Source organism: Lepidochelys kempii, chromosome 15 (assembly GCF_965140285.1).
Source record: "Lepidochelys kempii isolate rLepKem1 chromosome 15, rLepKem1.hap1, whole genome shotgun sequence".
NCBI lineage: Eukaryota > Metazoa > Chordata > Testudines > Cheloniidae > Lepidochelys > Lepidochelys kempii.
Window position 1 is genome coordinate 28473911 of NC_136394.1, and position 24610 is coordinate 28498520.

Consider the following 24610-nt stretch of genomic DNA (forward strand, 5'->3'; position numbering starts at 1 on the left):
TATACATTTCCTGTAGCTTCTCTTAACTTGGCTGAGGAAGATGATCCAATATTTTATCTTACTGGTGACTTGCAAACTCTGTTTATTTTTCCAGACAGTCTCAAGAGTCAGCCATGACAGACACGATGTTTGGCAGCAGTACTGATCGGTGGATGTGTCCAAATGACAGGCCGATGTCCCTCAGAGCCAAGGCCAAGTAAGGGAATTCTTTGTTTGTTTGGTCAATCTAGAATTGTTTGCGGCTAAAAAACGTATTGCTACAAAAATGTATTTGACATTTACATACAAAATTGGATTAAACAATGTAGATTCTACTCTGTTACACCAATGTAAATCCCAAGTAACTCCAGCTGTCAATCGGATTCTTATATTGTGTCCATCACCTTGGTGTCATGTACTCTTTGAAATGGGTGGTGGTGTTCCGGGTTTACCATTGCCGTTGAGATAGGAAGCTGGCACTGTGGCCTTGATCGTGCTGAATTGTCTGTGAAAATCCACTAGGTCTATCACTATGTGGACTGGTTGCTGGTGCTTGTACAAGCATGTCCCCTAAGTCTGTTCAGAACAGGGGTACCTCAGGTGATGGTTAAAATGCCCGTGCCTGGTCTGCATTGGCACTGTTACCACTGTCCCGCATTGATGGAGCTGCATGGATGACAACCATGGTATGAGTTTTTCAACAAATCCTCACACTTCAAGCACACCCTGTGTGTCTCTGGTGAACCCTGAATTTAGGTGCGTCCAAACAGGTCTTGGACTAGTGAATCCCATTTGTTACCAGACCTTAATAAATACAAAAAACAACAATCAAGCCAGTCAGTTTGCTCTGGAATGAAATCCAAATAATTTAAATGAATGGATGTGTGATGTATCCCTTATAAATATCAGGGATTTGTTTTTATTTTCTAAAGTTTAGGCATCATAGACGTTTGCAGAGCTCGCTGTATTCTGTAGCGAGTTGATCAGAAATTAAATTGTTTGCTGATCAAAGCCCAGAGCCATATAAGTAATGTTGTTTTATATACTTGATCTCTCACCCCGTCAGAAAAGGGAGCCGTATCTATTTATAACAGAAAAAGATGAATTGGTGTTCATGTGAAAAATTTCTTTCCAAGAAAGACTTGGACCTGTTAGCCAAGTTCTTTTTCAACTTCTAACCTTCAGCTTTTTTTTTTTAAAGTGGGGCATGGGGGTTGTGGTGGGGGGAGAAGAGTTTATGATGGAAACACTGACTTGTATTAACCTACTGCGTTGGGAAAGTGAGCCTTGAAGATCGGTGTGAATGACTTGAGTAATTTTTAGGACAGGACGTCGTGTTAATTGTTTGTGGAAGAATCTGTACTGCAGTCAAAATAATCAACTACTGCAAGGATGGAAAGATTTGCCAAGAGAGAACAAGTCAAAGGTTGATAGGTTTAGAGGATGACTGGAGATTGGAGCATGGCTACACAAAAACTGGATCTAATGGTCCCGAGAGTTTGGGAGTATTTCGATTCAGGGCTTGTTCAGAACCATATAGAGTTAAGGCCCTCTTGCGTAGGTTAGTGTTGGTGCTTGGTGCTAGGTCTGCACTTTCCTAAATTCAGGCCTGTTGGGCCCAGGAGTTTACTCGGGGCCTCTCTCTTTAGCACTTACAATCTGTCCCTGTTCCTTTCCTCTGTGTGTTTGCTGCCAGTGCTAAGGGCCATGGCCATCATGTTCCAGTGCCCGAGATGCGTTTGCCATTTCCCGTGCAGCGGGGTCTTCGGGGAAAGCGAGGAGAACGTGTCGCCTCTCCTGTGAGGGTGTGGGTGTGCGTGTGCAGGCCCCAGATGACTCACGCCTGCTCTGATGCTTGGGCTCAGCACCTGCTTCTCTGCATCGGGCTCGGAAGGAGTAATGGGAACAGTCTCGAGAGAGCGACGAACTGTCAGTTAGAATCACCAATGAAACAAGAAATGCTGTTTCTGCTGCTAGAATGAGTTGTCATCATTGTTTTTCTCACCTAATCTTTATTCCCTCTCTGTTTTTTTGTATGTCTTCCTGCAGTGAAAAGGAACAGTAAGTATCCTGCTTGCTTCCGGGTCTGTTGTATTTTGCTTGCACCTAGAGGCATTTTTATGGGCTTCAAAGGAAAGCCGAGACGTCATTAAAAATAACAGCTTTGGAAAAAGTTGTCATATATTTTAAGCAACTTCAGGGAATTTTTCAAAAAGCTCCGCAGCATCCCCAAATGTCTCTGCTTCGTCCCCTCGCTCAGTCGTGCAATGCAACTGTATCGGGCCTACGTACCAGCTGTAGTAGGTACATCCTGCAGGGCAAAGCGCTTTACAGCTCTCAGAGCTAATAACTGCAGTAAATAATAGCACAGGTAGAGAAAAATGAACATGCAGAGGCAAGGGAGAAAAAGAGAGGTCTTCACCTGAGATCTGAAGAGAGATGACAGGCCAGATCCCTGTGTATCGGTGTGGCTCCCTGGAAGTAAACAGACCTGTCTGCCATTGATTTATATCAGCTGAAGATCTAGCCTGCAGAGTTGATGAGAGAGATACAGGGAAGCTGTGCCAGATGGTGGGAGCTACAGAGGAGACTGTGTTTTTGTAGCCCCAGTGGCAAAATTGCATGGCTGGCTGGAGGATGAGGGAAGAGAATTGCTTAAGCCAATTTTTAGTCTCTTCCCCCGCCCCCAGCCCCCCTGCCATCGCCGTCTGTATGAAAAATGATCTTGGCTTCTTGGCATTTGCTGTGAGATGTGCTGAACCTTCTGAACTGGAAGGGACCTAGATTTATTCCCCTTCACACAGTCTTCTAGAGTTTACTGAGAGAGCACTCTTCGGAGTGCAATCTCTGGCCAGCAGTTCTAACCTAGTGGAGTTGTAAACCTGAAAGGGCCCGCCTCTCCTTTCACCTATATGTAAATCCAGAGCAGCTCCACTAAAGCCAGAGTAGATCACCCTGCTCTACACGGGTATGAGATCTGGATCAGAACCATTCTCTCTTAAAACACCTGAATCACTGCAGAAGTGCAAACAAACCGAACCCAAATGCATTGAATTAGCTAGGATTCCATTTGCACAAATGAGCCTCTGTGATGCCCTTAGGATGGGGAGAGACCAAAATGAAACGCCCTGTGAGTGGGTTATTATTTATTTAAAGCAGTTTGCCCTGCAGACCGTGGAGCCGCTTGATGAGCTGAAGTTAATGCCAGGGGCCGGACTGAAGAAGCTTGTGCCAATGTAGCGGCGCTCACCCTTTGGGCGGCACGGGGGCAGTCTGCCTCGGGGGCAGCGCTGTAAACGAATGTCTGACGTTGTGGCTCACGCAGTCAAGCCTGGTGCACAACAAATTGACAGTGAACCCCTACTTAATCTGGTGGTGTCGATTGGAGAAATATCAGCTGAGTCACTGTTGCATTTGCAGAGGAACTGGATGCAGTAGGAGCAGCCTCCAAGCTTTTTTGCCACTGTATTGTCTCCCTGTTACTATTGCTTTTCTCCTATAAGATCTGAAGTAAAGCCCATTAAAGTCAGTGGAAAGATTCTCGTTGAATACAATGGGCTTTGGATCAGTCCCTAATTAATGACAGGTTTCAGAGTAGCAGCCGTCTTAGTCTGTATCCACAAAAAGAACAGGAGGACTTGTGGCACCTTAGAGACTAACAAATTTATTTGAGCATATGCTTTCGTGGGCTACAGCTCACTTTATTTGATGCATAGAATGGAACATATAGTAAGATATATATACACACACACACATACAGAGAAGTTGGAAGTTACCATACAAACAGTGAGAGGCTAATTAGCCGCTCACAGTTTGTATAGTAACTTCCAACTTATCTGTTTGTATGTGTGTGTCTAGATATATCTATATCTTACTATATGTTCATTCTGTGCATCCAATGAAGTGGGCTGTAGCCCACGAAAGCATATGCTCAAATAAATTTGTTAGTCTCTAAAGTGCCACAAGTCCTCCTGTTCTTTTTAACTAATTACAAGCCACAATCTACAGGGTAAGTTACCCTTTGTAATGACATGCCACATTGATATCTGGGGTCAATACGCCACAGAACTTCTAAAAACAAGGCCCCTTCTCCTCCACCTTCGTGCAACGCTAAATTGCTGCTCAATCCGTCATTATTCTGATCTTGCTTTCCTTTAACACAGGACCTAGCCAAGGCAGTTTGACAAAGAAATAGAATAAAATGAGCAGTGGACATATACTACTTGTTATACCTGTGCAATGCACAGGATCCTGCAGCTCATACATGAGAATAGGGAACATAGTGTCCAATTCAGATGTTGCAAGCAGTAGTAAGAACAATTTGTGCTCTCTAGACACACAGTATTTTGCTGCCTGGCATGCTATCTTTGTTTGGCGCTCCAGCTGCTGCTGTGTAGGGAGCATGAAATAATAGAAATGTTTCCTGCTTGAAGCTGTTATGTTGCAGTCATCTATTTATATGAATCGGTTCAATTCAGTAGGTGTGTATCTATCTGAAACACAAATTGGAAATCACTGTTGCCTAATCTCCTTAGCAGCATGTTGACAAATACTTGTTTAAGAGAGTTTCACATCCATGTCGAGAACGTTACAAAGAAATCAGACGTTTGAAATCTGGCACTGTTCATCATGAAAGAGAAATGTCGTATTTATCCCTCAAAAACTACTTGGATGCTTCAAACACCTGCTGTCTGTTGCACGTTTTCGTAGTCGCTAAACCATTCAGATGCAACTGCTAATTTACCCACCTTGTATCACACTTTATGGGGAGTGGCTGAAGACCCATTAGGATGGAGCTAAAAACAAAATCAGTCCTTGGCTCTAGAAATGAAATATTGCCTGCCCTGTAGTTAAATGAAACGTTACTTGTGACTTTCATACGGATACAGTCCCTAAGCAGTTAACGGCCACTTTGAGATTGCTGGGTGCTGGCATGCACTGGAAGGTTTTGATTCATAGAGAATCTAGGGACAATCTCATTTTAAGATCGTAAATGAATGCTTGTTTTTGTTTAGTGCTTTGCAGCCTACAAGTTGTGAGAACCTTGTTCCAAATATTGGTCTCAAAAACCTTGGGTCTCCTTGCTTCTCCTTGCTTCTCCTTTCACTTTCACAGAGTTGCTCCTGATTTACTACCAGTGTAAGTGAATGGAGCAGCTCTGGTGTGAGAGGAGAATGAGGAGTCCTCTCTGTTCCTTTTCCTCACCTGGTTCTGTCCTCTCCCAAATGCATGGCAGGAGGAGCTAGACCTACATCTCCACCAACAAAGCTTTTTCCTGAGGGGCTGTAGAATTACAGGGCTCACTTCCCTCTACACGCTCCCCCTTTGCCCCCTCAGGAGCAATTACTGAAGTCTGACAGGCAGTGCCCCTTATATGTCCTTTAATCTAAGGGAAACAAGCCCTCTTGCTAGCTTTCCCTTGTAAACACCCAAGAGAGCCTTTCTTCTCAAGGCTGGGATGAAATACACGTTTGGAACTGTAGATGTTAGTAGAGAAGCCTGCCTAAAGGAGCTGCGAGGGTCGACGTTGTACAGCATGTAAGTCATGGCAATATTTAGCCCCACTTGTCTAGCAGAGATGGGTCAATAGCCAGCCAAACAAAACTGTTGTAAGGACCCAGGGACTAGAACCCACATCTGCATAGTCTGGGGGAGTTGATATTCCGACAGCACCACCAGGAGGTCATGCAGAGGCTCAGCCAGGGAGCACTCTGGAGAGTAGGCCACAGGAAGTACCACCTCTGAGACCCAGAGTGACAGTACCCTGTGGCCTCTGATTGGCCAAGTGCCCCTACTTAACCCCAGTGGTTGGCCTGGGAAGTTGTCTGGGCAACTACACAGGTTGAATGCCTGTCTTCACCTCATCTCCTGATGTCCAGTCTCTGACTCTGGCTCTTGTTTCTGGGACCTGGCCTTGCAATGCCTCCAACTCCAGCCTAGTGATTCCTGTCCTTGGTGGCCAGACCTCAGTCCAGCTGTGACTGCTAGGCCAGACCGCCTATGCCACAGTCCCACACAATTGTAGTGGAAGTTACCTGGAGATACTCTAAACTACATGGTTAAGACAGGGGCTTGCCTATGGAAGGACTTCTTAATGGACGATTTGCAGTGTTCTAGATTAAGCCATTGTTTTCTTTTGGCATGCTGGAGGAGCCTTTGACTTGGAGACTTAGCCTAGGTGCAGCCTTTGACTACTTGAAATGGTTCTGATTTCCCAACCTTGACATGGCAAATTCTCACAGGCAGCTACTATGTTTTTTCATGGCTAGGATTCTGGATGCTCAGAAACTCAGGTGTTTTTTGCATGTGCAAGTCAGGAAGTTGGCCATTCAGATCCCAGGTTTGGGTGCCAGAATGACCTTTTTTGTGTAAAAATGAGTGCTTGGTACCCCACAGCAAGACACGCGTTTGAGCCCAAACCCAGGGTCTGAATCCCTGTAATTTTGCAGGTTGACTCAACCTCTGTCCAAAGTTGGGGTGGGGAGGATATCAATATTTGAGTATGCAAAATTTTGTGCCCCGCCCCTTCTCCAAGGCCCCACTCCCGCTCACTCCACGCCCACCCCTCCGTTGCTTGCTCTCCCCCAGCCTCCCTCGTTTTCTCTGGCCTGGAGCAGGGGTTTGGGGTGCAGGGTGGAGGGTAAAGGTTCCCACTGGGGATGTGAGCTCTGGGATGGGGCCGCGGATGAGGGCTTTGGGGTGCGGGAAGGGGCTCAGGGCAGGGGTGTGGGGTGTGGGCCGGGAATGAGGGGTTTGGGGTGCAGAAGGGGGCTCTGGGCTGGGGGGTTTGAAGTATAGGAGGGGCTCTGGGCTGGGGAAGGGGGTTGGGGTGCGGGAGGGAGTGCAGGTTCTGGGAGGGGGTTGGGGCGTGAGAGGGGTGCAGGTTCTGGATGGCACAAACCTCAAGTGGCTCCTGGAAGCCGCGGTATGTCTCTCCGGGTGGCTCCTAGGCGGAGGGGCCAGGCGGCTCTGCACGGTACGTGGTATGCGCTGCCCTTGCCTGCAGATGCTGAACCTGCAGCTCTCATTGGCCACAGCTTCCAGCCAATGGGAGCTGTGGAGCGGGAGATCAGGGTGGGGGCAACATGTGGAGCCTCCTGGCCCCTCCACCGTGGGGCCGCCCGAAGGGACATACCATCGCTTCCGGGAGCCATGCGGCGCCTTAGCCCCTCTGCACAGCTGACTGGACTTTTAATGGCCCGGTCAGCAGTGCTGACCGGAGCAGCCAGAGTCTGTTTTCGACTGGGCCTTCCAGTTGAAAACCGGACGCCTGGCAACCCTAGCTGTTGGCAAGAAGGAAGAGTTACTGTACTATTTTTTTCCCTGGCAGGCTGTTGGTGTTCTCAAGTGCAGTGAATTGGTCCTTATTTTCCTCTACCAGTGGCACTTGTAAATTCCATAGCTTTAGCCTGTTGGTCCTGATGTAAGGAGGTTAGTGTGCCTTGATTTGCCAGGTACTTCAGCAGCACGTATGCAGAGTTTGTGTAATTGACCTTCCCTCCCTCCCCCACTACCCTTCTTTCAGGATGCGTGAGTGCATAATCTACTGTGTTTCTCATGGGGGCCTTAGCTATTCTGCTGAATAGTGCAGAAGGGGGAAAATGTGTTCTGGGGACCACAGGACTGAACATGCCCCGAGTCTTCGAAACTATGGTTAGACTCCATCCTGGGGCCTTTGCTGGGAGTTCTGTTTTATTAACGAAGAAGTTGAGTGGAATATTTAGGGCATCATTGAAGCGTGCATAAAAAAGAAGCCGTGTTCTGTAGTGGTTGGGAAAGAACCGCTCAGCGGAACTTGGCAGCTTATGCAGCACCAGTATGCCGAGTGCGTCGGTCCCACAAACGGAGAGGCAACGGCAACCCAGCAAGATTTATGGAAATAGTTGCTGATGAACTGCAAAATGTCGATCAGGGCTTTGCTTCTGGGCTGGCCGAGGAAGAGCGTGTTTCTGTGTTTTCCTTGCATTATAAATGAATAGAAGCCTGTCTCCCCTCCCCACCCTCCCCTTACGCACCGCGCAGAGTGTCGGCAGCGGCTCGTTCGGCCTCCGTTGGCGTGGCGGGTGCGAGCAATTTGCAGCGCTGCTCAGCGACCTCGCAGCCTGCTCGGGGCTACCCTCCCCCTAGACCACAGGCAGCTCCGCGGAGCGATCCTGCTGCTCTCGCCTTCCGTAATTGAATGGGACGGGGAGAGTTATTTGACGTCTTAAGGCTGAGACAACGGGCTCGATAGGCTGCTGGGGCTGTGTGATAAGAGAGAGAAACCGTTTCATGGAGATTTGCACCAGGGAGACCCTCCTGACAGGGTCTGGAAGGAGCAGGAAATCTAGAAGGTTCTGCTCTTGGTTACCAAAGAGATGGGTGGAGCCCATAATCCTGGCTCTGAATCCCTCCAAGGGTGGACATGAACTGGCCCTTCTTTGTAATGTTGGAGAGCTAAATCACTGCAGGGCTGGGGACACCCCAGCCAGTGGCTCCTACCCTGAGCTGGGATCAGGATAGGACAAGACTTCCTCTTCCCCTGCAAGGAGTGGCTGGGGCTGTCTCAGACCCACCCCCAGAAACCTCTCTCAGCTGCAGGAAGCTCAGCATGCCCCCCCGCTTCCTGCTCCCATCGCTCCTCAGCTGCGGAGGGGAGGGGTCACTGTATGGGGAGCTGCTCCCCCATCCGCCCAACCACCATGCATACCTACACACCCACGCCAAGCCTCACCCTGTATACCCAGAACCCCCCTAGCCCTCCATACCTGAACCCCACCCCATTGAACCTCAACCCCTGCATCTAGAGCCCTCCGCACCCAGACTCCCACCCCTGCATCCTGACCACCCCCATTTTGTTTTTTGGGCTCGAACTCCCATTCTGATGAGCCCTGCACCACCCTGAGCCCCCACATCCAGACCCCCACGCCACTGACTCCCACAATTAGCTGCACCAAGCCCCACTCCCCCACCACCCTGACCCCTTCGCTGAGCCCCAACCGATTTCACCTGGAACCTCCTGCAGAGTCCCAGTGTCCCTGCACCTGGAACCCTGGCCCCCCTCCAACGAGCCTCTGTGCATCCAGATCCCCCCACGCTGAGCCCCTCCACACTTGGATCCTGCCTGGTTGAGCCCACCTACCCCCCACCTGGTGCAGAGGGGCAGGGCACCAGGGTGATTCTGGGACAGGCCCAGGCCTTGTGCTGTGTCAGGTGCAGCCTCACCACAGAGGCCATGTCCCCGGGATCGGGGGCGGGGAGGCTGCAGGGTGATCTCCCACCTTCATGCACTGCCATGCTGGAGCCTCTGCATTTACTTCTCGGCAAATAAAAGGTGCAGAATTTTAAAATATCGTGCGCAGCATTTTTAACGTGTTGACGCAGAATCCCCTCAGGAGTCATCAACCTAAATAGGTAAAGAGCAGCTAGTTTGACTGAGTGGTTTGGCGGCAGCAGCGCCATGCCCTTCAGTGCAAGAATCCGTCAGTGACCTGTTTTCCATTGCCAGCCAGTGCAGGCGTGTTCTGTACCAAACGTGTGCTGAGCAGGCCCGGAGACTGAATTCAGCCTTGGTTATCTTGCTATCTGAGCTGTGCACCTCCTGTTGATTGTGCCTGAGTCATATTTGTACTGTGCCCATCAGCCTTCAAGTCTGTCCTCCCAACTGGAGGATAATGTGTAGCGTATGTCTCTCCCTGGAAGGGCATTAACAGTGCAAGCAAGAAAAATGGTGGACTCCGTAATGGGGTGTTAAAGTTCTGTAGGATCATTTGGGACATTTTATGGGTTATTCACTCTCCATTAAGTGGTCTAATAGGACCATCATTTTAACTGACTCATTGGCCGAGATTCCTGAAGTATGATGCATCCATGTGCTTAAATACATGGCTTTATACTAGGGATTGAAATTCAATGTAGGCCGTGGAACGTTTAATAAAATGTTGATGTTTTCCGTTTAGACCTTCCCTCCCACCCAGCCCCCAACAGAGAGCTGAATCTGTGCTTGGTTATTTTGCAAACACGGTGACTCAGCTTGCCGAGGAGATTGCTGGGCAGAAAGGGAATAGAATTGTAATCTCTCCAGATGCGATACCGACATGTGAACTGGGAACTAGAGAACAAACTTCTGATCTCAACCTCTCTCTTAAAAGTCCACTTACTCCCATCATTAGCAGTTTTAGTGGTTTGTTAGCTCTTTCTGTGCAGAACATTAATATACAGAACAAACATGGTAGTTAATAAGACTACAAACGAAAATCAATTGGAAGCATTTGATTTAGTCGGGGATCGGTCCTGCTTTGAGCAGGGGGTTGGACTAGATGACCTCCTGAGGTCCCTTCCAACCCTGATATTCTATGATTCTATTCACTTTTTTGTGGGCAGGGATCGTTTTTGACAAGAGAAGGAGGCCATTGTGTTGCTGCACAGCCTAGCTGACAAATAAGGAAAAGAAGAGTGTATAAAATGTAACTGGATCATTTGCTTAACTTGAAATTATGGAAATAGTTTTGGAAAGGAAATTGCTTTTCTCTATATGAAACAGGCCTCCTAATTGTTTTCCATTTTGCAAGTGTTAATCTTTACTGGCAATAAATTACTTGACACCCACGCCCCTGTTAAATTTATTTTTTGTGCTCTGCAAACTGCAATAGAAGGACCTGCTAATCTAAAAATGTGACCTTCTGAAAACACCTTTAGGCAGCGTTTGGAAGGCAAAGATCTATTTGCATGATGTCAGCGCAGCCTGAATAAATTCAGTATGAAGAATTTATTACAAAGCCGAGATTAAATAACTGGGGAACTCTGGTTAGTGTGGCACAGCTTCTGTCCATCCGTGCCTTTCCCCGGCATTGGGACTGGTGTGCCAAACCCTCATTCGTTCACTTTGTGTTCCACGGTGGGAATCGGTGTTGCTAAATCTGACTAGTCTATCATGATTAACCCGACTCTGGCCCCTACTGTAGGCCTTCGCATGATGTTCAGGAAGCAAAATTGGGAGTGGGGAGGAGACTCCATCCCCACATCAATCTCCTGTAATCCAGGGGAAACTGCTCTAAACTGCAAGGCCAGAGTTCTTGTCCCAGCTCTTCCGCTGATTGCTCTTTAATATTTCTGTGCCCTTCACAACCCTCGTTATTAGCTGGAGTCTCCTACTGTGACTTTGGAGGCTAATTAGCATTCACCCATTTCACAGGTAACATAACTGAGAGGTTGCACAAGCTCACATCAGGAAGAGCTGGGACTAGAAAGCCCTGCCTCTAACACAACAGAGCCACGTTAGCGCACAGATTGTGTAGTAGCTTTGTGTGTTGGAGTGGCCATCACTGAGAGTGGTTGCTGATTGGCTGCAATTTGTTGGAGGCGGGATTCTGGAGCTATAAAGCTTACCTTGGCTTTGGAAGAATCAGTTTGGCCAGGCAGCCTGGGCTGAGCTGGGGCTAGTCCCAGCTGTGGAAGATCTAGTCATTCTGGGACTGAAGTGAGTTTGGAATAAATAAATACACCACCAGCCTGGAAAGATTTTTGACAAAGACTTGCTGTAATTCTGGGGGGTATTTACTTTAGCTGGGAGCTATGAAATTGCTATGGGAATCTTTGTAACTGAAGTTATTTCCTATGGGACCGAAAATTAAAAGAAGTCTACTACTTCCTCCACCCCCCCTCCCCAATATTCTTAATGCGCTTGGGTCTCTTTCTGCCTCTTTCCCCTTCACGGTATCGGAATCTTCCATCAATAGCTCACACGCGTTAGATCGCTGTGTGTGATACTGAGGAGGCGTGTGCAACAATCCGTCACGATGCTGCCCTCCCGTACATGCTCGGTACAAACAGCAATGCAAACAGGATTCACTTTACACATAAGCAGGGCAGAGAGTTGAATTCCACATACTCACTCCACAGGTATTGCAAGAATCCCATGTGCATCAGCCAAAGAGTTTTTTCTCTGTTTTAAAAGCCTGCAGACTGGTGTGTGTGTGTGTGTGAGGATTTTTGGTGTAGGTTGTTCACTTTTTGTTTAACAGCTGTCAGAAATAGCAGGGAAACTTGGTCTGATTTAACATGGAACACCGTTATAATTGGTGCCTTCAGTCTATCTAGTGATGGAGCGTTAAGCATAATGAGTTAGGCCCTTATGTGAAAACATGCATGTGCTTAATTTGAAGTCCCATTGACTATTCAACTTGCTGAAGGATAAGTAAGTGTTTGTAGGATCAGGCCATCTGTCACTAAAGGGCCAGCTTTTCAAAGATATGTAGGTGCCAAAATATGCAGGTAGGTGCCTAGGGTGACTCTTCCCAAGGGATTTCAATGGGAGTTAGGTTTCCAGCTGCTTAGGTGGCTTTTGAACATCCCACTAGGTGCCTAGCTGCATCTTCTGGTGCTTAGAGACCTTTGAAAATCTGACTCTAAGACCCGGACCCTTGCAGTTGTTCTGTGCCTGCAGATTCCTGTGCCTGTGTGTGGAGCTCCTTGACTTGGTGCGTTTGGACCCAGCCAGTAGCTCAGCAGCAGGACGTGATTTTTCAGAAGTTCCCTCCATGACTAGGACAAATGGCTCAGCTCTGGGGGCAGGACCTTCAGAGCAGAGTGTAACAGAGAATGGGAACCTTTCGATAGAATTTTCAAACCGACTTGGACAACTCTAGATCCCAGAGATCTAGGTCTCTATTCATTTCTATAGGCTTTGAGAGTAATTTCCACAGGATCCTATTGGTTTGGGGAGCAATTTTCAAATGTGCCTCAGTCCCCTTGAAAGTGACTGAAAATGTTGCCTTTCTCCTCCTCCTCCTCCTCCCCCACCCCCCGATTCCATTCTACAGGATTTTTAAACCTGTAGCATCCTGAGTCCCTCCATCTCATTACATTCCTCTGCTGTGGGAATGGGTTCAATTGCTCGGTATTTCTTTTGGCAGCGTGGTGTTGTGCTGTGTTTTAAATAAACGTACAACCCCCATTTTATGCCTGAAGTTTCTAGAATGAGAGGAATGGGAACTGAGCTAACTTCGTAATATATTTAGCAAATCAGCCTGCAAACTGGAGGAGGAATTCTGTAGCCACGTCTTCTGGCTGGGAAGTTATTGAGCATTCAGAGCTGGGGAAGAGAATGCTTAGAGGAAGTGGGTTTAGTTGTTATAAAAATAGTAATTTTACATTTACCATTTTGTAAGTGTTTCTGTCGTCATAACAGCAGAGGAATGTCAAACGCCTCTCGAATTCACAAAAGAAAAGTAAATGACAGTTCTTATTTCTAAGGGTTTCAGAGTGATAGCCATGTTCGTCTGTGTCAGCAAAAACAATGAGGCGTCCTTGTGGCATCTGATGAAGTGGGTGTTAGCCCATGAAAGCTTATGCCCAAATACATTTGTTAGTCTCTAAGGTGCCACACGGACTCCTCGTTGTTTTTATCTCTAAGGGGTTGACCCTAAATTTTATTCCTTTGGTGAATTTCAGACAGAGTTCTAGTGTTCTTTTCAAGGTAGTTTTTTCTCCAAGGTAAATGTGTTACCTAGGGCTGTGTAGTAATGTATGATGGGGTAAACATTCAAGGCAGCACACAGGTTAGCTAGGATGTGCTACCAAGCACGGGGTTACAGCTGACTAGAGGACGACAACTCTATTTCGCAGCAACTTTTGAGGTTCCCAACTCTTTGTTCCACATTGCAGTGAAAACAAACCCATTTGTGTGTGTGTGCCACATTCATGTCTGTGCTCCAACTAAGTCTGTCATCCAGATCCCTCTGATTCAGACAGAGCAGGGACATGAATCGGGATCTCTCATCACCTCTTCTCTCAACCAAAAAAACCTTTCTGCTGAGGAGGACGTTGTGTGACTCCCACGCTTTCAGAATAAACAAGCTTCTCTTGTATTTAGGGTGTAGTACAAAGGCCCAGATTTTTAAAGGTGTTGAGACATTGCTGTGCTCAGCATCGCAATGCCTAACTCATGGAGGAGTCTTAAAATCTCATTTCCTAAAGGGATTTAGGCACTTAGGCATTGACAGTCAATGGGATTTAGGCACTTAGGAGATTTTAAGACTCCTAAATTAATTGGCATTGCTGCATTCACCATTGCAATGCCTTAAATCTGGGCCTGAATGCCTTGTGGGGGCTGCTGAGTGCTTTCAACTCCTGAGCCATGTCTACATGATGGAAATGTTCTAAAAAGGTCCCTAGTGTAGACAAGACTGCTGGGGGAATTCAGTACATTGTAGGATTGGGCCCTCAGCCTTTTAGGTATGCTGGTTGTCAACTATCTGGGACCCACAGAAGATTATGATAGCCCATGAGTCTAGAGGATGGGCAGTGGCTTCTGGGAGGTTCATCTCCGTGGGGACTGATACTTGACTAAAAAGGTCATGTACTGTGCTAGGTGGCTGACTGGATTTCAGGAGGAAAAGAATGCAGAGCTTATCACTTTATATCTAATTATGATGCTGGAAGTGTCAAGGAAGCACTGCATAGCAGTCTTGTGACTGGATGTTTTATTTATTTTTGAGCTAGCTGGTCACTGAACATATTCCCCCCACCCCCTTTCCTCTCCCTGTACAATCTTCCCAGTGGGACCAAGGTGAACTGAAAGTAACATCCGAAAATGAACCGCTATGAAATGGATTTTCATTTCCGAACAGCAGCTTCGGTTTGTCAAACCAATTTTGTTCTCCAGAGATTTCCTTCCACATCACGATACAAAGACACCAGGGCATATGGGGGCAATCTTCAAAATGTGTCTCTCTATTTGACAGTTTTGTCCATTGTGCCAGGGGAACTGGGTTTGAAGAAACAAAAGGAAGATTATTTCAGGGATGTTTATATATATTTCAAATTAAAAAAGGTTGCGGGAGAAGTGGGGAGCAAGAGAGAGAGGAAGAGGACAGTAATTTTGTCTCTGCATGCAATGGTATAGATGGAATAACTAAAGCAGAATGAAATTAGGCAGATATGCCTTCCACCTTCTAATAAGATCCTGGGCAATTACTCGTTTCAAATAATGCCTATCATTTTGGTAGTGATGTCTGGACTTGGGTCAGCAAATGAAAATGTGTAGTTCCTGTACAGATGCATACAAAATGGGAACGGGTTAATGGCTAGTTCTTCGCGAAGCCTGAATTCTGGTAAAGAACCAAGGAAGGCATACATCTCATGATCAAGGCAGTCTCGTTTTAGTTAAACTAATGCATCCAGCTGCGTTAACCCATCATGTTGGGAGCTCAGTTTTCAGTTAGGTTCCTCTTGCACAAAACAGTGTGAGAGAGCATAGTAGAGGAGCCTTGTCTTAATAAGTATCTGGTTGGCGTTGCCTGTTCTAAGCAGACACGGGAGTTGTAAGATGTAGGTACTTTCATGGAGATCTCTGAAGAAACAAAATCCGTTTCCAAATGGGATAATGAGACTGTTTCATAGGATTTGTCGTATTTTAGGTGCCCCTACTGTGAGCAGTGTCACTAGAATTGGGTAAGGAGCAAAGAGTGTACTGGGGAAAGTATTTGTTTAAGAAAATGTTTAGAGCTGGGTAAAAGAATCTCCGCTCTTCCACCTGGGTGGTGTTCCCACCACTTTCCTTGCTGTGTGGACAATCGGTGCTGTCTGCAAAAGAGACCTATCTTTCCTCTGTAGAGACTTCACGCTGTGGTGGTCAAAGCCTTACCAGTGTGTGGAAAAGTGGAGGATTGGAGAGGGAGGGAGAGGAGTTTAAGTGGGGAAACAGCTTCCCATCTCTCATTTCAAATGTCAACAGCCAATTTCACAGCTGCTGATACAATTTCCAGGATGGAAGTTACAGATGCTGATGGCTAATGTGATGACTGATGATTGGTAGACTGTAAGGTGGCACTCAATGAATTCTGATGAGTTTTTCCCATGCATGGAGATTTAACAAGTGGTTAAAACCCATAAATGGGGAGAGAACTGGTAAACATGAGATAATTATAAAACTCAATCTCTGTGTGCCGATTGTCTGCACTCTTTCTATTCTGGGAAACTTATTTCTAGTGGGCCCTGTGCTTGTATAATGTACCTTTCCTCCCACTCCCAGTCTCGCTGCCTTTGTGTGTTTTGCAGACTCCCTGCTGGATGGTCGGTACATGGAAACCAGCCGGAAAGGCAACGGAAAAATGAAGAGCTGACAGATGAAGAGAAGGAGATCATCAACCGAGTAATAGCTCGAGCAGAGAAAATGGAAGAAATGGAGCAGGAGCGTATTGGGTAAGGAAACGACCTGGCTAATTGCTCCATGGAACCCACAAGATGGTAACATGAGTCAGTGAATGGGCTTCACTTTGTTTGTATGTGTTAGATTCAGCCCTGTGGCATGAAGATCATAGGGGAACCCATTTGATCCTCATACAACAGAGCTGCATCTCCTTGCTATCTGCTGCCACCTACCTCCTTCCAAAACCCCTTTGAGCCCAGATATTTGTGTCATGCTAACATGGCTTTGCCCATCCAATGCATCTGGGTTAGCTGAAATCAAATAATCCATTACAAGAAGATTGATTCCCCAAGAGGGCCCCTACATTTTGGAATTCAGTTTCCCCATCCTGGAACCAAATAGCCTAAATCTATTGACCTAGGGGGCATCCTGGAAAATCCATTTTCGTTATTCATATTGACTTGTATTACAGAAGCACATAAAGGCCTCAGCTAAGCCTCATTGTACTGGGGGCTGTACAAGCACTCACTAAGAGACCGTCCCTGCCCCAAAGAGATTAGAATCTAAATAGACAAAACACAGAGGCGTGGTCTACGCTACAGGTGTAAATCGGCTTAATGCAACTCCAGCTACGTGAATAACGTAGCTGAACTTGACGTAGCTTAGGTTGACTTACTGCGGCATCTACACCACACTGGGTTGATGGGAGAAACTCTCCTGTCGACTAACCTTATGTTTCTCATTCCGGTGGAGTACCGGAGTTGACAGGATAGCGTTCAGCGGTCAATTTAGCAGGTCTTCACTAGACCCACTAAATCGACTCCTGGTGCAATGATTACCACAGTGTCAATCCCTGGTTAGTGTAGACATACCGTGGGGCATTTGGGGAAGACTGAGGGGAAGTAGGCAGTTCCTTTGGAAACTTGGGTTGGGGAGATATTGTTTTGTAATTTAATTTTTGCTGATTGTGGTTGTATGTAGCAGGGCCGTGCTACTGTATTTGATGTTTGTACTGATTTGATTGTGTATGGATGTCTCTTTAATTGCTGAAAATGATAACTAGATACTGGGATAGGAGTTCTTTTAGTAAATAAATGAACAAAACAGGGGGTCCCAACATGTCCTGGAAGTTTTAGCTTGTGTTCTCTTGCATGTCAGGATGGGAGCAGAAGGGTTTTTCAGGGAGGGTTTTGTTAAGTTAGCTGAGAACACACAGTGCTATGTGTGTGAAATAGTGTACAAGGAAAGACAATATAACATTGACTTTTGCTGAAGGATCTAGTAATTAATCCTTCATTGGCAGGAAGACTGACTGACAGCAAAAGTGAAAATTAGGTGGGTAAAGATCAAACCCATGAATTGAAGCATCCCTGAACTCATGAGGTGTCTGATTCAAACTCAGAGCCACATCTACATTTTGACAGGTTTCAGAGTAACAGCCGTGTTAGTCTGTATTCGCAAAAAGAAAAGGAGGACTTGTGGCACCTTAGAGACTAACAAATTTATTTGCGCATAAGCTTTCGTGAGCTACAGCTCACTTCATCGGATGCATACTGTGGAAAGTGTAGAAGATCTTTTTATATACACACAAAGCAGGAAAAAATACCTCCTCCCTCCCCACTCTCCTGCTGGTAATAGCTTATCTAAAGTGATCACTCTCCTTACAATGTGTATGATAATCAAGGTGGGCCATTTCCAGCACAAATCCAGGGTTTAACAAGAACGTCGGGGGGGGGGGGGCACGGGGAAATAGGTTACCTTGCATAATGACTTAGCCACTCCCAGTCTCTATTCAAGCCTAAGTTAATTGTATCCAATTTGCAAATGAATTCCAATTCAACAGTTTCTCGCTGGAGTCTGGGTTTGAAGTTTTTTTGTTGTAATATAGCAACTTTCATGTCTGTACTTGCGTGACCAGAGAGATTGAAGTGTTCTCTGACTGGTTTATGAATGTTATAATTCTTGACATCTGATTTGTATCCATTTATTCTTTTACGTAGAGACTGTCCAGTTTGACCAATGTACATGGCAGAGGGACATTGCTGGCACATGATGGCATATATCACATTGGTGGATGTGCAGGTGAACGAGCCTCTGATAGTGTGGCTGATGTTATTAGGCCCTGTGATGGTGTCCCCATTTTAGATGTAGATGGTGTCTACATTTTGGTTATCCCTCCCCAGCCCCTCAAATAGGGTAAGTCAAATCCTCAGATCTAGATACCCTGGAACTGGGGGGTATTTGAAACCTGGATTTGGAGCTGAATATTATAGTGTGGGCCCATTTCTACAACTTCTAGCCCCGATAGGTCATTTAAAATGCGGTCTAGGCTTTTTCAGGGGGTACCAATGTAAGATGATGCCCAGCATGGGTGGCTGGCAGTGGGGAGAAGACCATGCACCTCTGGGTCTGAAAGCACGAGCCTCTACTGCATGAGCTAAAAGACCCACCTCTGTTAGCTCAAAGCCAGCAGTGGACTCAAACCTCTAAGTTGTCTGGCCACTTGGGGAGGACAGAGAGCCACCCCGAGTAAGCATGGGATACAACTGTGTCTGTGTAACAATCTAACATCCAGCACCTCCATGGAGACAGCCACCAGGCCTTCCTTGCTGGGCCAGATGCTGCTCTGTGTTACCCATGGCAGTCCAGTCGCTCAATTGCCACCACTGGAGTGACTCTGGGTTTAGCTCCGCATCAGTGAGAGAGCAGAATTTGGCACGCTGAGTTTTATCAATGGGCCTAAACCCTCTCCCCTTGGTCAAGCACAAGTAAATGGACTTGGTGCAGGGGAATTCTGAAGCAGTACAGCAACTTACCATCCACCCTTCCCTCCCTGGGCTGCAGACCTGCACCCGAGCAAGTCTGCAGCAGCTGAAGGTTTCCTGCCATGCCTGCCCCCCTCACCCGCCTCCCTAATAACACTCCTGCCTGACGATGTGGTGGAATGCTCTGCAGCATACACAGGGCGGACCCCTGTGCCATGGGGTCTCTGCATCCTGCTCCTTGCCCCAGATCCCACAGAGAGGTCTGTGTATCTTGTGACCGACTCAGTCGTAGGGGTGTCCTTTCATGACGTTTTGATAATTGCTGGGGGGAGGGAGGTGCGTAGGCCGTATTATGCCCCAGAGATTGTCATACTTGCATTTGCTCCCTGGCCCAGTCAGAGGGTCAGGAGAGAGACACAAAGCATTCGCTTGACTCGTTTTCTAGCCAGCAGCTACTGTACAGCAGTGTTTCTACTAGGGGAGAGACGGAAACTGCCTTCTGGGGGTCTCTTCCAGCTGGCACCATTGGCCTGCAGTGACCTGTTCAGCCAGGGAAAGTCTCGTCCCCACACTGGCTAAGCTCTGCCTTAGCTCCAGCTGCAGCCTCTTGTGTCCTCCGCCTTTTTCAGCGCCACGATGGAAACCGTACCAGACTCCAACGTTCTCGCCTCGTCGTATCCCCGTGCTGCTGTGATCCCAATCCACGCTCCTTTGTTAATCATGGTACACCCCCCATTGTAGCTGCATTCGTTTATTTAAATGAGGCTAGCAGTTTAATAAGCCACTTCATATTGTTGCTCTGTGGACTACTGTAGGAAATGGACACAGTGTTGTGTTCTGCTGAAAAATGGATAGAATTCATAGGGCTTTTTTTATGGCCAGAAGGTGGCATTAGATTATCTAGACGGACCTGTGTAACACTGACTTTCCTCCAGTTACTCCTGTGTTGAGCCCAGTAACTTGCATTTGGCTGAAACATCTCTGCCAGAAAGGCCTCCAGTCTCCATGTGAAGACCAAGAGATGGAGAATCCACCACTTTCCTTGGTAGTTAGTTCCTGTGGTTAATCACCCTCACTCTTAAACCTGCACCTTATTCTGGTTTGAATATGGCTGGCTTTGACATTGCCAGCCATGCTACATGTGGTACCACCGGCCTTTTTTATGTACGTAACACTTTGAAGAAGTATATTGCCAACTCAATAGAACTGTAGAGCTGCAGCCAGCACCTCGCAAGTTAAGTAGCTACCGTGCCTCTGTATACCACTGCTCTCTGCTGGTTGGAAGGAGAAGTGATTGACTGTGTCGTAAGCCCCATACTGGGGCAGTTCTTCTCTTGTGCTAGAGAGCGGTGGTTTTGGAGCAGGAAGGCCAATCAGGACGCCTGCTGGGAAATTCCCAGAGGGCGTGGTGTGGCATTTGAAAGAGGACAGCACCTGTGGGAGAGCTGGCAATAAAACATCTCTTCTAATGCCCCATCCTCTTCCTGAACTTCAAGACCATCTTCCATTTGAGGATGCACAGAGAGCTGGATACTGTATACCTTCTAGCCCTACCTACCTAGCAGAGCAGTGTAAGAAGATCCCCCATTTCCTTTCGGCATCTGAGTTTGTTTGAGAATGTTAAAAACCCCTCTAGTTGTTTACTACAAGTAAGTTGCCCTCAGGGGCTGTTGATTCATAAAAAGGCAGAGCAGTTCCACCTCCTGAAAATGGAAAAACAACACATGGATGTTGAAAGCAAACAAGTGTTTGAAAATTGAACCCACGGATACTGTAACTTGGCTGCTTCTGACTCAGCTGAGATCTAGTCCTGTTCACCTGACTGTTAAAGTGAATTCAAAGTAAGCTATAAAGATATAATCAGAGATCTGCCCTAAATATGGATGGAAAGAAGCTTGGGGTGTGGGAGGGGAAGGGATCCTGAGATGCTGAATTTGGTGAAGTTAAGCATTTGAAATCCAAACTTTCTCCAATGGAAGATTCAAAACCAGTTGAAGACCTGCTGAAGCAATGCAGGGGAAGCCATCTGTCAGACTGGCTTTTCTGAAAAGCGCAGAGATGCTGGTGCAGAAGTCCTCGTGAGGGTGGTTAGTTTTTTTTTTTTTCCTGCTGCTGACGTGTAATTTGAGGATAAATGGCCTGGTTGTATAAGAAGCCCTGAAATTTTTGTTCATTCGCAAGCTAGTTCAGAGCTGGCGAGAGAGCAGCAGCAGTTCGGAGAGCAGCAACATGCTTGATTCAAAGAGGCTTGATTCAAAGCCAAACGTTCTCTAGTATGGCTTGTTTCTCCCCTTCCTCCCCAACTTTCTGTGGAATGCATGGGCAGGTGGAGGCGGGGAGATCAGAAGCAAATGGATCAGAGGCAAACTTCACAACCATACCTTCAAATGTATGGTAAAATACCCAGCTAGAGAATGATGGTGGATATTCCACTTGGGAAAGTTCACTTCTTGAAATCACGCAGGAATAGAGCTAAATCTCCAAGCCAAAAACCCTCTGTCTGTCTCTCGTGTGTGTGTGTGTGTGTGTGGTTTTTTTTTGCAGGAAATTTTCCAATTGCAAAAGTTCTGTATTTTGTTTTAGTCTCCTGATCTCCGAGCTCCTTGCGATTCCAACCCCTCACCTTAGAAGAGCATATTGAATTCCTCTCTTTAACATTTGTGATCTCTGCCTTTGTTTACAGTACAGATTTGTAGGTATTGACGTTGCCTGTTGGAAATGGCTAGCAGATTTCAGCCAGAATGTACCAATGTCCTCTACAAACAGGCAGGTTTTGTGCAATCTGGCACAGCATATTGCTGTCTTTTGAAGGAAACTGCTCTCTTCATAAGCTGGGCTTGACTTTTCACCTTAACTCTTCATGTTGCTGATGTTCAGCCTTCACAAGTTCTGCAGGGAATGGATCAGCTATTTTGTTTTCCTTTCTCTCTCTCTCTGTGTGTGTGTGTGTGTGTGTGTGTGTGTTTTTCCCCCTTTCTCTGTTCATGGCCAACCTCAGTTTGGTTTCAGCATGTGTGTACCTAGCTAGGAGCCTGGCAGATTTGGATCAAAGGTTGCTGGATGAAATGTGTGAGATTTTTACCTGCTGTGCAGGAGTGTGACTCTTGGGTGTATAGAAATGAACGTCCCTGCGCATAAAACAGTAGCTGCAGGCATATAAAAATGCTGAAAGCCTAACAAAGGCATCATTGCGTCACGCTGATATTCGACATACTTAAACACTGAATGCACCAAGTTCATGATCATTCAGTGTCTCAAGCTGAGACAATGGTCGAACCACATTTTGCCATTAGATGTATGTGCATATATAAAGAAAATTGCTCCTAAACTTTTGATCCTAATTTTAATTTTTTTAAAAAAACATTAGATCACATGTTCGATTTTTTTTTTTTTGGGCCTTCATGTTAACTTTAGTTTTAATATTCAAACCTTTAATACACATGAGGTCCCAGTAGAAATAGTAGTGGCTTAATTCTGGAGTCAGCTGGGTGATCTTTTTTTGTGTATTGCATTAACTTTTCCCCTTTTCTTATAAATCTTTGCAAGATCCCTCTACAAGCTCATTCCAGTCAAATCTGTTGTGGCAGGAGTGTTTTTTTTTTTTTTTTTTTAAAGCTGATCACAGAATTTCAGTGTTCAACTCCGTGCAGTTGTGAGGCGAGGCATAAAACCATTTATCCTTTGTGATTCAGGTTTTTTTCCCCGTTTGTACTGCATGCTGCATTGAACGTGCTGCTTGGTGCTGTTTCAAACCCATTAGGCTTGTCTTTGTGATTCATTTTTGTGGAGCTACCATAAATATTTAACTAGAGAGAACTTTTGCATGCATACGCTGGTGCCAGTTCTTGTTTTGCACTTAATAAAGGTTCTTTCTGTATCCCCCTTGTTGATGGCAGCTTGTCCGGAATACAAAAGCAAGAGAAAATGCCCACGCCATCGTGCTGCAGGGTTGCTGGCGTGGCGCTGCTCTCGTGTACTGCTGTTAAAGGCACAGTATATGCTGAGGGTGCGTGCGCACAATTGCAGCTTCTGCAGTGGATGTCAAGCTGAACACAAGGCTCCTGCTGAAATGCTTCTGGTCTATCGAGACATTTATTTCGTATTCATCACTGCGGTGTAGGGTAGTGACTGCTCCTCTCGCATCTTTGTTCTTAACCAGGGCAGTGAGACGGTAGGGTTGAGTCAATGGTATGGCTGCCGGTGTGCTGGCCAGTATCGTCTCATTGTTTCCTTGTACTCCCCTGTCTGTCCGTGTTCATCTGTTCTTTCTTGTCTTACGCTTAGACTGTAAACTCTTTGGGGCAGGGACTGTCTTTTTTTTTGCCCTGTGTTTGTGCAGCACCTGGCCTATGACTAGGGCTCCTGGGCACTATGGTGATGTTACTACTAATGGTAGTCCAGTGGGAGGTGCAGGTGCTCAGGACCCTATGAATCAAGCTGCTGAATTAGGTGCCTAAATAGATACAGGTGCCTCATGTTAGGCACCTAAGCCTCTTCTGTAGCCTCTTCAGAACAGTTCCCTGGACTGGCCAACTGGTGGTGCAGGAATAATGCTGCCCTATACTCCCTCCTCCGAAGACAGACCATGTCGCCTCTGTTGTGGACTCTCCAAGTCTCTTGCAAGGTCGTCTTCATGGCCATGTAGGATGGTACTGTGCCACCTGTGGGGGCTTAGACCCTGGTCTAGACGTGACGACATACATGGATGAACTCTCGGAGGCTCCACAAGGGCCATCGCTGTCTCTGGGGTGGTGCTTGTCAAGGATCCTTAACTGGTGAAGGAGTCTGGTTTTGTCTTCCTAACAGCACAGTGTAGATTTATAGAGGCGGACAAAGAATAAGCTTACTTTGCCTGGGGCTAATGTTAGGAGCAAAGGAAATATTATACCAGTCCATGTGGCCCATATCTTGCTTCCATCAGTGACCAATACCTGATTTGTTAGAGGATGGATACTGCTCCTCCCACCATAAGGAAAATATTGCTCCCCGTACTTCTCATACTGTGATTTGATTAGCCTGTGATTTGATTACTCTTATCTTGGCCTGTTCAACTGCAGATTTGAATAGTCATAAAATGTACACGCTGCTTTTTAAAATTAGCCCATTTGATACCACAGTGATGGGCACTTCGGAAATGTGCATAATGGTAATTAAAATCCAGCCACTGTGTTAGAGACACGTAGTAGAAAGTGATTAAATGGATGGTTAATTTATACATGCAGCAAAAATTAGAAAGATAAACAAATGACATCTACAGGAGAGGGGAGGAAAAGCCATGAGGAAGTCTCGATGCTGATTCGTAGCCATGACGGAGCAGCAGAATGCCATCGGTTGAGTAAGACTGATACGGTTACATAGACTTCAATTGCAAAACATTTCTGTTTGCAAGAATTGTATTAGCTGAATGAGATTGACCTAAAATTGACCTAAGACCAGCTGAAAAGTGTTGAGAAAGGAAGATGGTTTGTTACAATATAAATCTCTCTAGCTGTTAGCAGCAGTGAAAACAGCCAGTCTACATTGAATCCATCTTACTACAAAGATGTATTATGTATTAGGTTACATTGGAAGAAATCCGAGTTTGTTCCAGTCAGGAGTACCTGGACCTTTTGATACCAGTAATTAAACTTGAATCAATAATTTACATTCAGCTTGCCCTCATGCTGTATGTATGAGTTGATTATCCTCGGTCTCTATCTTGCTGTCCTTCATGATCAGTATCTGGTTTCCAAAATGG

General features: G+C 46.4%; 1 protein-coding gene across 15 annotated transcripts in view; it reads left to right on the forward strand.

The window, feature by feature from the left end:
• The window catches only part of RPH3A (rabphilin 3A), a 109619-nt gene that overhangs the window by 33061 nt on the left and 51948 nt on the right, over positions 1–24610 (forward strand). For 13 of the 15 annotated variants that reach the window (XM_073312415.2, XM_073312418.2, XM_073312421.2 and 10 more), the window contains 3 exons: positions 95–196; positions 2029–2040; positions 16018–16161. In XM_073312415.2, the coding sequence (XP_073168516.1) occupies positions 114–196; positions 2029–2040; positions 16018–16161 (239 nt within the window). In that variant the 5' untranslated portion in view covers positions 95–113. The remainder of the gene's footprint in view (positions 1–94; positions 197–2028; positions 2041–16017; positions 16162–24610) is intronic. The other 2 variants (XM_073312410.2, XM_073312413.2) reach the window with 1 other exon arrangement.